This window comes from Physcomitrium patens, chromosome 16, assembly GCF_059467195.1.
Source record: "Physcomitrium patens ecotype Gransden chromosome 16, ASM5946719v1, whole genome shotgun sequence".
Taxonomy (NCBI): Eukaryota; Viridiplantae; Streptophyta; class Bryopsida; order Funariales; family Funariaceae; genus Physcomitrium; species Physcomitrium patens.
In genome coordinates, this window is record NC_143425.1 from 14,275,179 (window position 1) to 14,291,510 (window position 16,332).

Consider the following 16,332-nt stretch of genomic DNA (forward strand, 5'->3'; position numbering starts at 1 on the left):
AAATGTCCTGTTGTTAAGCTCACAAAAAGGAGGTTATGGAAGATAGTCTGCCTCTTGGAAGACTACGGTTCCAAATTAAGCAATCAAGGAATCACTCCGCCACTCCTATCTGCTCTTCATGTGCGTGTAACGGCCCAATCGGCAAATCATTCTCCCTTGAAGATAAATCAAGGTATCCCTTCAAATATGTTAGGTTCCGAACCTGGGAGTTGCTTTCAGGCCTCTTTGCTTTGCATCGCCCAAGTTCTTCCACAACCTCAGCATCATTTGTTGACATATGAGCATACGGTGGGAACTGATGGCCGATGCTCGTGTTTTGAAAGATTCCATGTCTCACTGGCCTAGAGGAGCACCGTACCTTATTCCTTTCAGATGTGTGAATTCTTGGAAGAGCGTTACGTAGTTTCTTCCTTGGCTTTTGAAGCTGCTGTGCAACTACTCTGCATTGTTCAGAGCTTTGGGCCTGTGTTTTTCCTAAGGCCGCTTCTCCTCCAAATTGTTCCTGACCGGTCTGAACACTGCGTTCAGAGGCTGTGGTTAAATCGATCCATCCCTTGAATTCCTCTTCCTCTGGCTCTCCCAAATGATAGTTGCAATTTGCGGTTGATTGATCAAAGATTATAAGACCTGTCTTTCGCAGTGGACCTCCATGCGATTTGCAAGTTCTGTTGACGAGAACTCTCTTAATAGCTTCTTCTAAGCGTTTTCGAACTACCTGCTGCTTTAGAAGTTCAGTAGGTCGACCCAAAGATGTCCCCACGATTGTAGCGCTCTTGGGCTTGGAAAGGTGTTTGGTGCGTCCTGCTGAATCATTACACTTGATATAGTTGACACCAGAACCCAGCATTATGATTCCGCTGGATATGCGGCTAGATCGTTGAGAGTTTGGCTTTTTTATTCTGTTTCTAAGCTTTAGCTCAACCAATACCGGTGATATATAACCGCTCTCTGTGACGCCCCTTGGAACATCATGCACTCTTTCAAGCGCTGATGAGGGTAGAATTTGCCTCCCTCGCAAACTTGAATTTTGCTGCACAAATTCATCATTGCAGGTGTTGTAGAAACATCCTGAAATTGATCGTAACTTAGATATGTAATGAAACATTGCGAGAATATCATGCTTGAGACTTGTGTTGCTAACTCCGTCGTGATTATCATATCTAAGTGAGTCTCTTCGCTGATTGAGCACTCTTCTAGCGCTCAAATACCTATGGCCAACATTGCCACAAATTGTCTTTGGTCGTGTCTTTTCCTTGCTGACTAGATTGGAAGTTTTCTGCAGATTCTTTGCTCCTTCCTGATTGACCTGTCTACCAAGACCCAAGACTTGATCATCTACGTTGCGTAGTTCTGTAACCCTCTCCTGACTATGTACTGGTGTTTCATCCACATTCCAACTCCGCACATGATCAAGAATGGATACATTCTCAAAGAGGTTCTCTTCTTGCTCTACATTCTCCTTCTCTGAAACAGGTGAAAGTCTAGTCCTCACAAAAGTAGGATGATGAATACGTCTCTGCTTCATGCAAACTTTTTTAGTGAACTTCTTCGGGGTGCTTCCTGTAGAGCGCAAACTGTTCAGGTCGTTCTCGCAGTGATCGATGTTTCTAGTCCTCTTTCCAATAGACGGTGTTCCAGTTTGAAATACGGCAGACCGAGATGTTGTTGTGGCTGTCTGTAAAATACATGTTTTGGTAGAAGTTGCAGATGATCCATGGCACCGATGACGAACAAACTTTGACACTCTTCTCAGAGGCAGAAGTAAGAATCTATTCCCCGGGATTATGCCAACATCTAGTGGAGGAGCAGCTTTATGATGAGCTCGTCTTGGGAGTGGTGTACCTGGATAGTCTCTGAGATGATTTCGTCCTTTCAGCATGGTGTAAGCCATGATTGGTTTGGTGTACCGATACGTCTTCCTGTTTGTGCTGCGGCAAATGAGAAGTCATGGATCAATACTGCACTTCTCGGAGCTTCTTGTACCTGTCCTCCATCTCATCTGCCGTCAAAATTGTTACAATCACTCTTAATTTATGTACACACCACGGCATCCGAGTGGTGCAAAAAGAAAATTGACCTTGATCTATTCAACAGTTAATTGCTTAACCTTCTCGTACAACATTTCACGGAGTTGTTACGGTGAAATGTGACGATTGCACAACCCCCTTAATATTGACATTAAATGTACCGAAGAAAGAGTGCGTCTGTGGACAGCTACACGATCCGTCAAAGGAGTCTTACTATGCCCCTTACTAAGAACTAGTGTCAAATTAAACCAAACTCTCCCTCTGCTCCTTTGAATAATGAATGTAAGCGCGGGTTAGGTTCATCACGCAAAGTTCCATAGTACAAATTGTTCTAAAGCATGGACAGCACTGAGCTATCAAGCAGCGGAAGGTAGACCGACAGCTAAACTTTTGCGGCTGTATCACGGGGAGGTATTGTAAAGATATCAGTGCGATATTCATGGAGCAGACCATCGGCTTCTAGTAGGTTGCAATTTCATCCTGGTGAACTAGGAACTGTGCAGGCACACGAAAGGGCAACAAGTAGCTTCCACGCCAAAATGGAAAAGACGGCCGTTTCACTCAATTTGAAGTAGCAACTTGCTATTCTAGCACTTCGCCATTGTCATCATTCCCGTTAACATTCTAACAGCAGTATCCGCATCGAATCCTTACTGCACAGTCTTCACTATGAGTCGCTTCGAAGAGCTCTAATGGACCTTCATCGTCATGGCGTAGTGTTTACACACTTGACGGCAGACATCCTCCAACCTTGTAATACTGCTTCATACAAGGGCCAGGCTATCCAAGAGAATTTTGCTACACTTTTCGCATTAACTCGGGCAATACTCCATGCATTCAGAAGTGCAATTATCCACCATTCCCCAGCAATTCAGTACTCCGGGATGCTTACATCACCAAACTTTTCCAGCTGCCAAAACTTCTTGACACGAAACCAAAAGTCCGCATTATTAATATCTCCCAGCGCATCCTTGATGTACTGTTCCTCAACTCGGGCCCGCGAAATTGCACTGTTTCTCTGGGAGTCCGCACAGAGTGCTGGACACACACGGCTCCAAGCGACTCATGAATCATTATGTTGGAATCCACACTCGCGCTGCGACAAAAGAAAAAATGGAAGTGAACATAGCCAGAGCATTGACTCGGTGAAAGGTGCAGCGATTTGCACACCTACAGGACATCACAGATCCGCCATGGCGTCATCCACGTTCCCGCCTTAAATTCTTGGAAAAGAAAATGGTTTTGGTTTCAGTACCCATGAGCACAGTCATATTGCACTATTGTTCTCCTTCGACTTTTGCTTGTAAACCAGTCTGACATCCACTATCTCCCCTTCACCAACAACCGGTAAGCAAGGAGCGTACTCCACCTTTCCGGAGCACCTAACGGCTGGTAATTATGCCCCTTCCATAGCCGGACACCATCGAATTTGGCCTGGTCAATCAGATCGCCACTGTCGCCACCATCGCCACCACGTGACGCTCTCAATTCGTGGTCGATCCCAAGTGTGGATGCAACCCGTTGGATGTTGGTAGTTCAAACTGTAAGTTCATGGACCTTCTCATTTAGCTCTTGTGTTGCTCCCAGCACTTCAGCCTAACCCCATGGCTTATTCCTCATGTAAGCACTACTACAATTCTATCATTCACTGATTTGACATCAATCTCAAGGCTTTTTGATAGTAATCCTAAAATTGCTGACTCCTTTTTTAAAAAATCTTTCATTGTAACATTTTTTGTAATTGAATATTTACATTTTATATATAGAAATTATAGTCTTGTTGCATCTTTACATTAAAATCATTATTATCGTTATTGTTATTATTTTCAAAAATAATACAGTTTGTAATTTATAACACTACAGACTTAAGTAAGACCATATATATTCTTTTTTTGGGCATGTATTAAAGGAAACGATATTATCTATCTTTTCTAGTATTTTGTTTTGAAGACAATAATAGGTTCACTAATAAATTCTTTGAGGATATGATTTTTTTTATATAAAAATTTATAAATTTATAATAAATAAAGTGATAAGCGGATCATTCTATCTTCAGGCTGCTTGACATGTTTTTAATATCTTGCTCTTTGGTGTTCTTGTGTTATATAATTTAACAGTGGTGACTTGTGTGATTGAGCGAAGAAATAATCTCTTGCTTTGTCGACATCACATGCTAATTTTAAGTGAGCTCTAGTAGATTCTCTCCAGCTTCGAAAACAAAATTGATTGTAAACTCCAAATAACGCATCATAAACTAGATATATAATTGCAATTTTGGTCAATAAAAGAGCTTATCAATGTCCCTTGTTTAGTTCTACATTGTTTGTCCTTCCGTATCCGAGAAAATCATAACAGTTGTCTTTGACTTCCAGATTCACATCATTCACATCATGTACAATTTACATTACATCCTGAAAATCTACACTATTCTTCATTACAGGGTTACGCAAATCTTAAAATCAAACATTAAATACTATGTTTAAAATACTGCACGAAGCCATTAAGTGTGAATGAACCATTTGAAGCGATGAAGGCATGTTGTGCAGAACCTAACCGGGTGGATCGGCTAAGGAAATGAACGCTGGCGTTCCCCAAAGTTCCCGATCCTATGATGGCACTTCAAAATACGATGCCCTAGAAGATTCTATACACGGCAGCCATAAACGGAAGTTGTCGTAACTAGACGGTCCTGCTGTAGAACTCTTGGTCTAGCGACTCCCTCGCAGCAAAGTCTGTTTCGAAAGACGCGCACTCGTTATGGAACACACATTTTTCTACGTTTGTCTGGTTGTCGCTTGTTCCACACTCATCCACTTTGCAATGTTTTGGTCATGCTGTGCGTCATGTACCGTCTGCACTTGTGATGCTTTCTTTGAACAGTTGTTCAACATCTTCGCGGTCGGAGACGCGATGGACGTCGCTTTTGGTTCCTGGCATTAGTAACTGATTTCGTGTGACCGGTTTGAAGGCCAACGAAGGTTGGAAGAACGTTGGTATTGAGGATGGTGAGGGTTAGGTCTCTGCTTATGTGTTACTGTACTGTGTATGTGAAGAGTGTCGACTTGGATTGGAGTCGTGTGTTGTGATCGTACCGCTTGTGACGAGCTTCTGCAGGGGTGATGTTGTCGGACAGGTTTAGTGTGCCCTGGTTAAGTGTCGCATTGTTTTTGCTAAGATTTTTCGTTGTACTCCATCGGGGGATGAAGTAAGTCATCAGGGTTTTCCAGGTGTAGAAGGGACGATGCCGAGAGAGATGCTTCAGATTCATTATTCTGAAGTACCAATTTAACTATACCTTTTAGTACAGGTCTGCACTTCTTCTTCTATCATGGTATGTTGTAGTTTTATTCCGATGGAGTTTATTGAGATTTAGCAGTTATTAGAAGATAAATGATAATCTTGAGTGTTGAAGGTGTGCTTTACTTTAAAAGATGATCCATGAATGTATACGTTAAGGGAATGACGTTGGAAGCTGGTTTTTAATCTGATTGCAACTGCTATCTGGTTTCCTTGCACATTGTGGAGATTTTGTTCATATTCTGTTGATGAAGCATTCCCCTCGGTGGAGCAGTCGATAAGCTTTTCTATTTCTCTTAATAGATGACATGTTTAGGACAAATTTCAAATTCTATTAATAGATTGTCATGTTTAGGACTAATTTACATAGGACAATTCTCTTAATAGATGACATGTTTAGGACAATTCAAAATAACACGTTTAGGACAAATTTCAAGACCAATTCAATAAAAGATGAAGGGCTTATTACAAGCGAAAGAAATGTTAGTAAAATGATTGCATTAGCAGATTTGAAGACATTGTCAGTTCTATCTCCACTCCTACATGTCTGGAGCCAAGCTGCATATATCACAGCCCCTCTGACAGGAGATGTTTTTCAAATTCTATTAATAAATTCTATTAATTTTCATATGTAAATTAATAGATTTCAAATTCTAATAATAGATGGTCATATTTAGGACTAATTTACATGTTTAGGACTAATTTGTAATAATAGAATATTATTGAATTGGTCTTGAAATTTGTCCTAAACATGATATTTGAATTTTGATAATTGGTAAGCATGAACCTCTGGAAAATGGTTTGTCAATATTATTGATGCTTGAATCTCACTGGTGAACCATCCACCGTGGTCAACCATCTGCAGCAGCTGTGCTTCAGCCTGAGAGACAAAGACTTATTTTGTTTGATTTTGTTAGTGACCACTTTTTCATCATGGTATTCCATTTGGTGGAAAAGATATAATGACCTTGGAACTTTACTGCGTGATGCAATTTTCAAGTGCTGAATGTTGCTCCATCCATGCAGCGTTGCAGATGCATTTTGTTGCAGATAGAGATTGTTTCGATTAAGTTCAATTTAGACTTAGGGGTCCATATGCTCAGGGTAGGATAAAAGGTAGGAGTCCACAACTTTTGAAGTTTGGAATTGATTGAGATCAAAAAGTCTTTCTTGGTTGATTTTATACTTCTTAAAATCAATCAAGAAGTTGTGAGAGAGAAAGATGAAGTGGAATGTTCTTTTTCCGTACATGGCACAAATGATGTAGCATTTCAAAATTTTCAACAGATCAATTTTAAAAGATGGTTTATATGAGAATTTAAAAAGTATTGTAAAAAATTGCTAAAAACGTTTAGAAAAGTTTAAAGAAAATAAAAGAAAAGCAAAGAAATCTCTTAGTTATAATCAAGATATGAGCTTCTATACAAAGAATTAAAACAAAATCATAGTTTGGTATGTCATAGGATCCTTTCTTACTTTGCACTATTTCCAACAACAAAGGGATTTATAAAAGGATTGCTTTTACTAAGTAGAGTACCTTCAAAAGACTTTTGATTTTTTAAAGCAAACTTCTAAGTTTAGAGATCAAATGATATCTTATTTTCACAATTTTATATCAAATTGAATTTGTCAATTCATTAAGAGTTTGTTATATACATTTATTTACTTGTTTATTGTTTTTATGGTTTTTTTTAGTTCCCCTACTACTAAAAACATAAATATAAGATTTGATAATATTATATCTTATCAAGGATAAAGAAATAGAACTAAAGTTTTTATATAATTTATATTTTGAATAAGTTTTTCATGTAATCACTAGGTTGGATAAAGTTTATTCAAATTAAAGTTAAATTATTTATATTTGAAATTACAATTTTTATTAGAATTCTTTTAAAAATAGTATTTTGATTCCAACCTAGACTTTTGTGGCAATTTATAGAATTTTTTGGTTGCAAAATTTATCTGAGTTAATAGATTCAACTCATGTTGTTTTACTTTTTTTCCTCTTTATCTTTGTTTATTATTATTGAAAAAATCAAAAACTATTTAAAATAAAAGAAGTTTTGTTCCTATATTTGTTTATAATATATGTATTGTTGTTCTTGCAATAGTGTGTAAAAATCATAAAAATTTGGTGACTTGTAAACAATTTATTTATTTATTTATTTCTCTTTTTTTGTATATATTATTCTATATTTAAAATCAAATTCGTATTTGCTTAAATTGTGAGCATTATGGGTTTATACAACTAATTCAGTTCAATATTTTTGGAAGAAAATTCTTTGTTTACCATGAAACAACTAAATGCAACAAAACACAAAAAAGCCAAGAAGCCCCATGTTCCCATGCTTTTGCTTTTCCTATGTTCCCAAAGTTCTGGTGCTCCCCAGAGTCAGAAACGTCGGGTCCTCGAAAGGAGGTTGGATTGTGACGATGGGAAACCCTAAAATAGCGTCGACAGCAGTTTGTAAGTTACGTCAGTTGCTGACGAAAATCGGGGCAATCTGCACAGGAAATCATGTTTCAACATGTTCGCAAGCGTATTTGAGAAGATCACTAGTGCTGGAATCGACAGACATATTAAAAGAACTGTGTTTTTTTTGAGAGTAGTACGTCGATTGGTATGATAGTTATCCTATCAGGTGTTGTAGGGTTTAGTGTTTGCGCTTAACTCACACATCGAAGAAGCTGAGGAGACCAGACTGGAAAACAGGCTGCCCCAATTTTTCAAGACATGAGCTCATCTACAATGGTTGCAGGATGGCTACTCGATCGCTGTGTGACGATTCAGAGTTCAAGCAAAGCTCGTGGCTCACAGTGAAGTGATAATGTTGGGTTAATCGTCGACGCGCTGGGCGATGGAGAGATCAGACTATCGTAGCGGTCGTCGTTCAAGAGAAGTGAAAGTCTACACTGTTTGCCAAGAGTCTAGGTCAGGTTAATTCTCGACCAAATTCTATGAAATCAGGTCGTCATCTCGGCTAGGGTAGAGTTTCTGAGGTCCTCTGTTTTCTTGATGGATTAGGTCGTGCAAGTTGCGAATATTTGAACGATCACGACGGATTCTAATTGACCAAGTGACGTATTTGGATGTCATATTACAGGTATTTGATAGTGAGAAATGTCCCAACATTGGGATGCGTCGATGAGCTTGTGAAGCTCTTTGCATTGTACGGTCCAATTGAAGAGTAAGATTGCCCAACTTCTTAATATTCTCGACAGTCTGTGCTGCAGATTTTTCAGTCTATCACCACAATATCTGTGATAAAATGCATGATGCCCTGAGAATTGAGTTCTCAGAAAAAGGTCGATTTGCTCCTGCACGCGATTGTCTGAATTTGCCAATTGGTAAAAATGATATGCAGATAGTTTGTGGACATTGATTGCAGGCACAGGCTTATGGACGAGGAGGAATGTGAGGAGTTCACGGATGTTTACTGGCTCAAATTTTCGTCGATAGCAAACGCTCGGTAACATAACCTCGTCCGTTCTGTTTCAGCGAATTTCGTTTGGTGCACTTGGTGATGGTTTTGATGAATTTCGTAAATTTCTCCCTCTCCCTCTCCCTCTCTCTCGCTCGTCATGTGTGACTTATGGCAAGGTCTTATGTCTGAGAAATTTATGTTTCTTTTGTATTCAAGGTTTGCCAAAAGGAAGCTTGACGACTACCCATTTCTGGGACAACTATTGCAAGTCACGTATGCTCCAAATTTTGAGGATGTGCAAGACACTCTTGTTAAATTAGAGGAACGGCGGAGAACTGTTGCGAACAGGCTGAAAAGTAACTATCACTATCCCACATCTTACCCGCCCATTCAATAATTTTATAATAAGATTTTACATTTCGCGTGTATGGAAGCGATGTAGATTGTGTTTTGCAACAAAACACATGTTTGTTTAGCTGGTTTAACGATTGAAGGAGTTTTTTGGTATGTACTGCCTTTTTAAGTTGCAGTACACATCAAAGCTACGAGAAAATTATATTCTATAATTATCCACTTATAGCGTGGCTGTTATCGTCCGAAAGTCTTTGTGATCTTGACGAGGACTGAATATCTGAAACTTCTTCCCTCAGCTAACCGCAAGGCAGAGGAGAGGCAACATGAGCGACAACAGGGTCCCAGGGATCCTTTACTTGGAGTATTTGATGCACAGAATGTAGACGGGGTGCAGGAACTCGTTCCTGTGCCAGTTGGGTAGGATTTCTTACTGGCTACTCTATATACACTTGCCTGTGGATGTGTTGGACACATAGAAGTCGTGCGGCTGTATAGCAATGAAGCGAGTATCATGTTAAGGCAATGTATGCGGTCACCTTTCTGTACTTATTTTCACATGGAGACAGCTCTGATTATTTGATCTATTTCCTGCCTCTATCACATATGAACTGTACAATTTGGAACGTGTGAAATAAGTCAGGTCCTACACTTCAACAATAGATCTATGTTTGATTACGAAAGTGAAGTTTCTGATTCAGTTTGGCATGCCCACAGGAATAGGGGTGTGTATGAGTTACAACCTGTTAGAGCGCCTCCTCTTCCTCAATCGCAAGTTGATGCTCGATATAGAGCACCACATGAGGTAAATTTGCCAATTTATGATAGCTTGTCTACATGATATATTCTCGTGTGAGCTACGACATCGGCTTACCAAATTTGTACTCATTCTGGTTTTACAATGCAGCACTATGGAGATCCTTCCATGGACGTAACCGTGCAAGCAGTGCGTCAGAAGCTTGATAAGGTTTGTTACCCTCTATATACCCATTGCTTTTGCGCATGCCTTGAAACGAGGAAATAGTACCTGAAGTGCAATGATGATTTTGCATTTTAGTTTTTTTTTTTTGGATAAATGATAAATTGGTGATATCGTCTTATCAACAGATATCTTCTGTATGCGCACCACCAGCTCGTGTAGCTGGAACAAAGCAGACACGCTATGCAGAAAGTTCTTTCCACACTGCAGCTGAGCTATCAAACAATACTGAGCCTGCTCTTAAAAAGAAACGGCTTGATAACCGAAGAAGGATTTGAAGCTCAGAAGCTCTACTTGTTCATGAATTTGTTCAAAATCTTACTGTTGTCTGAATCATCAACAAAAACTCTATCCGTGCATGGTCTTGATTATTAATGTTATCCCCCTATGTACACTTTGGTTTTTGTTTTCATGGGATTGAAATCCAACCCAATATATTTTCAACTTTCATAGAGCGAGAGAGGTGCTGCAGACCTAGTGGAAGGAGCACAACGGGTGCAATTCTTACCACTATTTGAGGATAAGTTTCTTGAGGTGGATGTGATACTGTGTTATAAAGGGCGTTCAACGATTCTGTGCGGAAGTTAGTGCTCGGCAGGTGAGGTCCTCTTGGCTGTTTGCTCAGGTGACCAGTTGTGCTTTAGTGGTTGATTTATTCCTGACTATTTTTGTATTTAGCAAAGGCAACTTTAGGCAAGCTGAGGCAACGCCACTTTGCGTTGCTTCAAAATTGGTGTTCATGGGGCCTCGTATCCTCTGTAGTTTTGAAGCCAACAACAAAAAAGAAATCGCAGGCTTTGATTTGCAAGAGTGTCTTGGGAATCAGGTCTCGATTGATTTGAGTTGAACAGGTTGTGATTGAGTTTTGACGTATATTAAAACATTGACATTTATGAAGAAGAATGTAAGGGTGTTAATTCAAGAAAAATCTTGCATTACACAAGGTAAAATAAATAAGTGAAAACAAATAAATAAATAAAGAAATATATTTAGGTGAATGTTAAATTGATCCAGGCTTTTACTAAATCTATCCATCCATCGTTGCAAATTGGCACATAGATTGTTGAGTTCCTCATCATCATCATAACAAACACCTCTTTTCACAATAGAGTTAGGATATAAGTTTTTCTGTTCTATAATAGTCTCCAACTAATAAAAGCATTTGGAATACCCTGCTTTGTGACAAAAACGCAACAAAACCTTGTTGTAAGGGCAGGTGATGTGAAACGATGACAAAGGCAGATTCAAACTCGACCTTGTAACCAACGTATTCCTTCACTGTTGAGTCCAATTTGTCGGACAACCAGTTAGGTACCGTGCTTTATAATAGAATCGATTCTTCATACACGCGTCTAGACTTGGCACTGTTGTACAATTCTATCTTGAAGCTTATGACGTCATGAATGAGTTGAGCATGCACTTTAACTGGTAGGCTTTTGGGTGTGGTTTAAATACCAACCTCGAATGTAACTTATCGATCATCACTTGGGATGTTTGTGAAGATTAAGACACTCTCCATGACCTCGTGCAGGGTTGCTCTATTGCTGCTCGTGGTTTGCTTCTCCGGACTTGCCAAAGCTGAGGACTGTGGGTGGCAGGCTAATGGTGCTAGATGCTCGCCGAGCACTGTCTGTTGCAGTCAGTGGGGCTATTGTGGAGTAACCCCTGAGCATTGTGGCACCGGATGCCAGAGCGGCTCCTGCACTGGCGGTAGCCCTCCTTCGCCAGGAGGGAGCGGCCTTAGCAGCTTCTTTCCGAGTTCCCTGTTTGATAAGTGGTTCCCCAACTGCAATTCATTCTATACGTACGAGGCTTTCATAGCGGCGGCTGCTTTGTACCCCGCGTTTGGATCTTCCAGAAATCCAGAAATACAAAAGCGAGAAGTTGCAGCATTCTTTGCGCACGTCAATCACGAAACAGAAGGTACTAAGTCTGCCATTGCTGTAGTTGGCGTCCGCAGTTGACGATTCTCGATTGGTAGGATATTTCACATGAAATTCTTCGAGATTATAGATCTGGGAACGGCTGTTACATTTACTCAACGTCGGTGCGTAAAGAGCTTGAGAACTTGGATGCTGTTTACGAATCTGAAACCGCCATTTGATATGCTTCAGGTCTAGTCTACATTGAGGAGATCAACAAATCTTTTTCATACTGTCGAGAGAGAGACAGCTATGGATGCGCTCCGGGGAAGAAGTACTACAGTAGAGGTCCTCTGCAACTGTCATGGTAATGCCACCCTAGCTCATCCGCAACGTTAAGGAAAATTTGGTAGTTGTGCCAAGGGCTGCACAGTCAGGGTGATCGCTTGAATTCAAACCCTAGCTCTAATTTACCTTGATTCAGTTAGTTCGACCTCGTCTTGTGAACATCATCTTAGATCACATGAGAGATCGTATACTAGTTGTGCTCAACCTGTGGCCTTCATCAGGAATTACAACTACAAGCTGGCGTCCTCCAAAGTGGGATTCAACATCTGGGCAGACCCAGACAAGATTGCTACCGACGTGACTCTGGCATTCAAGACGGCTTTGTGGTTCTGGATGGAACCCGCCACTCCCAAACCATCATGTCACTCCGTCATTGTGGGTGATCAGGGATTCGGAACGACCACCAACATCATCAACGGAGGCTTAGAGTGTGGACCCAATAATTCACCAGCACAGGCAGAGAACCGCAGCAAGTACTACCAGGACTTCTGCCGCCAGTTAAACGTGTCTCCTGGTGGTGCCCTTACCTGCAGCAACATGACGCCCTACGGTTTACTCGTAGGCCTATAGCTTGCATAGAAATGACTGGGTGTACAACCATTTGCATATCCACAAGCGAGAGCGCTCTGTGCGACACTGTCGTTGCAAGAATGAAGCGGGTTTACATCAGGCTTGGTTGCAGAGTCCCTGTTTGATCATGTGTAATGGGTGAATAAAGGGATCTACATGGTTTTACTATGATGGATTGTTGCATGCTGCGAAGCGTTTGTTGATTTGTTGAGAGTGCTTATTCATCCAGACTCATGGACCTGGATTTAGTGAGAATCGTCCATCCTGTTCGGATCACGTCTATCCAATCTGGATCTAAGCCTTGAAAATGTTTAAATTGCTTAAACCATACCCAATTATATCATTTAAGGTATGCTTCACAATTTTTATTTTTTAGTCGATGTCAGAAAAGCGATTTTGCAGGATAGGTACTCAGGTTGTACTCTTACCATTTCACGTCACCTTTCTGTCATCCATGTCAATGAGGCGTGGACAGTTCGATGACGCGCAACCTGCTGTTGGGCTGCCCTCGAGTTGGGCAGCCCAGTATTTTGGGGCAGTCTAGAAAGTCGGCCTAGGGCTCAATTTAGATTGTGGGCTCCACCATATATTTCCCCGTTGAGGTACACTTTTCACACGGTGGAGAATCTGTCATAGTTCAAAACCGCTTCTCTTATCCACCAAAGAGGAATGTTCCTTGGGTCTAATACCACACGCTTAAGCAAAAAGTCTACAGAGCAACATGTCTAGAAACATGTACATGCTTAGTCTGCAGACATTGTGCCACTCTGAGGATTAATCATAGATCTGGTGCAAGTAGTTATACTAATTCTAAACCTGCCATATTTCTTTTAAGATTGAGTAGAGGAAACAATGCAAGAAATTGAACAAGTGTAGAACCAAGCTATTTTTTGTGTTTATAGCTCTGGTTTGCTTATCCCAAGTGCATTTCTAATATTGTCAAATCTAGCTCTTTTCTGCTTAATAGTACCATATGGTTTGTACCACAAGTTTGGACTTGCCTAGCATATAACAAAAATTCTACAAATTATTGCTTCTCGCTTGTTTTAGTGCGTTTGAGTTTTGCAACGCCCTATTTTGATTAGTTTGTGATTGCAATACAAATGAATATATATGTTTTGTAACATGGTATCAAAGTTGTGGATGAATAAGTATTATGAATGAAAAATATCTAAATGAATTATAACAATAGATGGAATCTTTCAGATGAAAAAATCTAGCAGATGAATTGTAGTTAATTTGTTACTACTAGAGCCTTACAGTCATGCCACTACTAGAGCTTTTCCCTCGTATTGAACCATATTGCTATTACTAGTTTTGATTTCTATTGGAGTTGATTTCTTACTATTTTTAGTATTAAAAAGTGTTATTTTATTTTTTAATAGCTTAGTATTACCATCCTTTAATATTACATTTTATACAACATTTGTTGATTGTTCTTCTATTGCTACCAAAAGAATTATTATTGTTGAACAATCTTGTCACTTTTTGCTATTGTATTAGTTATTGTAGCAATGATATTATTTTCAATCAAACATTAGATTGATTGCTTAGATAAGAAGAACTATGGCACATAGACATTTATTATGAAACATTTGATGTACATATATAAACTCTATATGCATGTAGATAAGATATTGAAATAATTTCCTATTGGTACATATGAGAATTTGAAATGGAAGTCAAGCAAGGCAAAAGCAAAAGCATTGATTGCTCTCAATATCAAATCTTTGCAATTGATTCACATATGCAAATGTAAAACAACAAAAAAAATATGGGATGCTTTGGCTAAGATCCACATGTCCTTAAGGATTATTACTAAGATCATTTTGATGAAAAAACTTCATAATCTTTGGTACCTTAATGGAGAATCTATGGAAAATTTTCTTCGAGAAATTTCTGATCTTAGAAATATATACATTGAATCCAATGGTGAAAAAAGCAAACAAAACATGATATTTCTTGTGCTTATAACATTATTGAAATCATAGGATCTATTTATTTAATTTATTGCATTAAGAAAGTAAGAAGAGATCATAAAAAACTTGATATAATTTATATTTCTTTAGAAATAGATACAAAAAAAAAAAGAAAAAAAAGAAAAAAAAACTAATTCTCAATTTTTTGCCTTCACAATGCATGCAAGAAAAAAATAAGCCTTAAAAGAGCACCATCCACAAAAAAAGTAGAAGTTCAAAATTAATAAGTCCAAAAGAAATCGTAGGGCATGTGGATAAAAAGAACATTGACAAAGTGATGCAAAGTGTCTAAGAATAAATAGTGGTTGTACAATAAGTATTTGTGTTATTGTTTTCTCAGCTTGAAAGATATTACATGAGTTATAAGTAATAATTATATCATTGTCTCAATCATGTCATTATATTTGTATTGCATAAAAAATATACACATCTAAAGAGACATGAGTAATCTTCTCAATTTCAATAAAAATACAATTGTTCAACTTTATGGCTATAATGGTAGTATTAGCAAATCACAAGGTTTAGGTAAGATGTACCTTATAATTTTTGAATCCTAAAAAAAAGCACATTCATATTCTTGTGAAGGATGTTCATTAAGTTCTTTGAGTACTTAATAAATTCTTATTAGTTACAATCTTGTATATGAAAGGTTGCAAGTTTAGCTTGAAAGATAATATAATCAATTGGATTCTTTTTTTAGGTGACTTACTTATGTAAGGTAAGCTTAATAATAAAATTTACTTTATATCTTGTAAAATCAAAGAAATTAATGTAATTGCTAATTTATTTATCTTGTATCATATACTCATCAAATAGTATCAAATATTAGCATATGCTTCAATGTATATGATATAAGAGATGGAGCAAATAAATAGTGTTGAAGGATTGAAGATTAAGGGTGAAAAAAATAAGGTATCAATGTAAGAATTTTATATTGTTGGTAAGGCCTATATGCAACTTTTTCAAAAAAATACAAGCATGTCAATAGTATTTTAGATGTAGTAGTGTTTGATCTTATTTATTCTAATATAATTAGTTTTGATGGCACCAAATAATTAATTATGCAAATTGAAAAATATTCTAATTATAATAGCCTTGCATTTCTTTAGATTAAGAACTTTATACATATTCTTTACAAAACATGGAAAGTAGAGTGAGAAATAAGAATAAAAAGAAAAGTAGATTTTTTTTCAATAATCAAAGCATTGAATTTCTAAATTATAAGTTTGGTTTTAATTTCAAGGCTAAAGATATTTGGCACATGATTAATCATATATATACACATAAGATTGTTGGTATGATAAAGCATATAATCTGGACTATCTTTAAAGGGATATAGATACTCCTAGACAATACTAAGTTGAATCTTTAATATTAGATGTTTATTGCCAAGTTTATAACCTAAACTTGTAATTACCTTTTATTTATAAGATTTGGTGGTATAATATCACATAAGATTTTCTATGGTAAGAAATCTTATGTTTAATATGCTTA

General features: G+C 38.2%; 2 protein-coding genes across 2 annotated transcripts; both read left to right on the forward strand.

The window, feature by feature from the left end:
* Window positions 1-7,746: 7,746 nt before the first annotated feature.
* LOC112293163 (uncharacterized) lies at window positions 7,747-10,927 on the forward strand. The gene is made up of 8 exons (XM_024542317.3): window positions 7,747-8,256; window positions 8,429-8,512; window positions 8,714-8,794; window positions 8,966-9,105; window positions 9,400-9,520; window positions 9,818-9,905; window positions 10,008-10,067; window positions 10,208-10,927. The coding sequence occupies exons 1-8, from the start codon at window positions 8,183-8,185 to the stop codon at window positions 10,355-10,357; spliced, it is 798 nt and encodes a 265-aa protein (XP_024398085.1). The 5' UTR covers window positions 7,747-8,182; the 3' UTR covers window positions 10,358-10,927.
* On the forward strand, window positions 10,467-13,028 carry LOC112293014 (endochitinase B). Its single transcript, XM_024542048.3, has 5 exons — window positions 10,467-10,478; window positions 10,639-10,905; window positions 11,582-12,002; window positions 12,194-12,308; window positions 12,511-13,028. Exons 1-5 carry the CDS (start codon window positions 10,467-10,469, stop codon window positions 12,857-12,859), a joined length of 1,164 nt encoding a protein of 387 aa, XP_024397816.1. The 3' UTR covers window positions 12,860-13,028.
* Window positions 13,029-16,332: the final 3,304 nt, after the last annotated feature.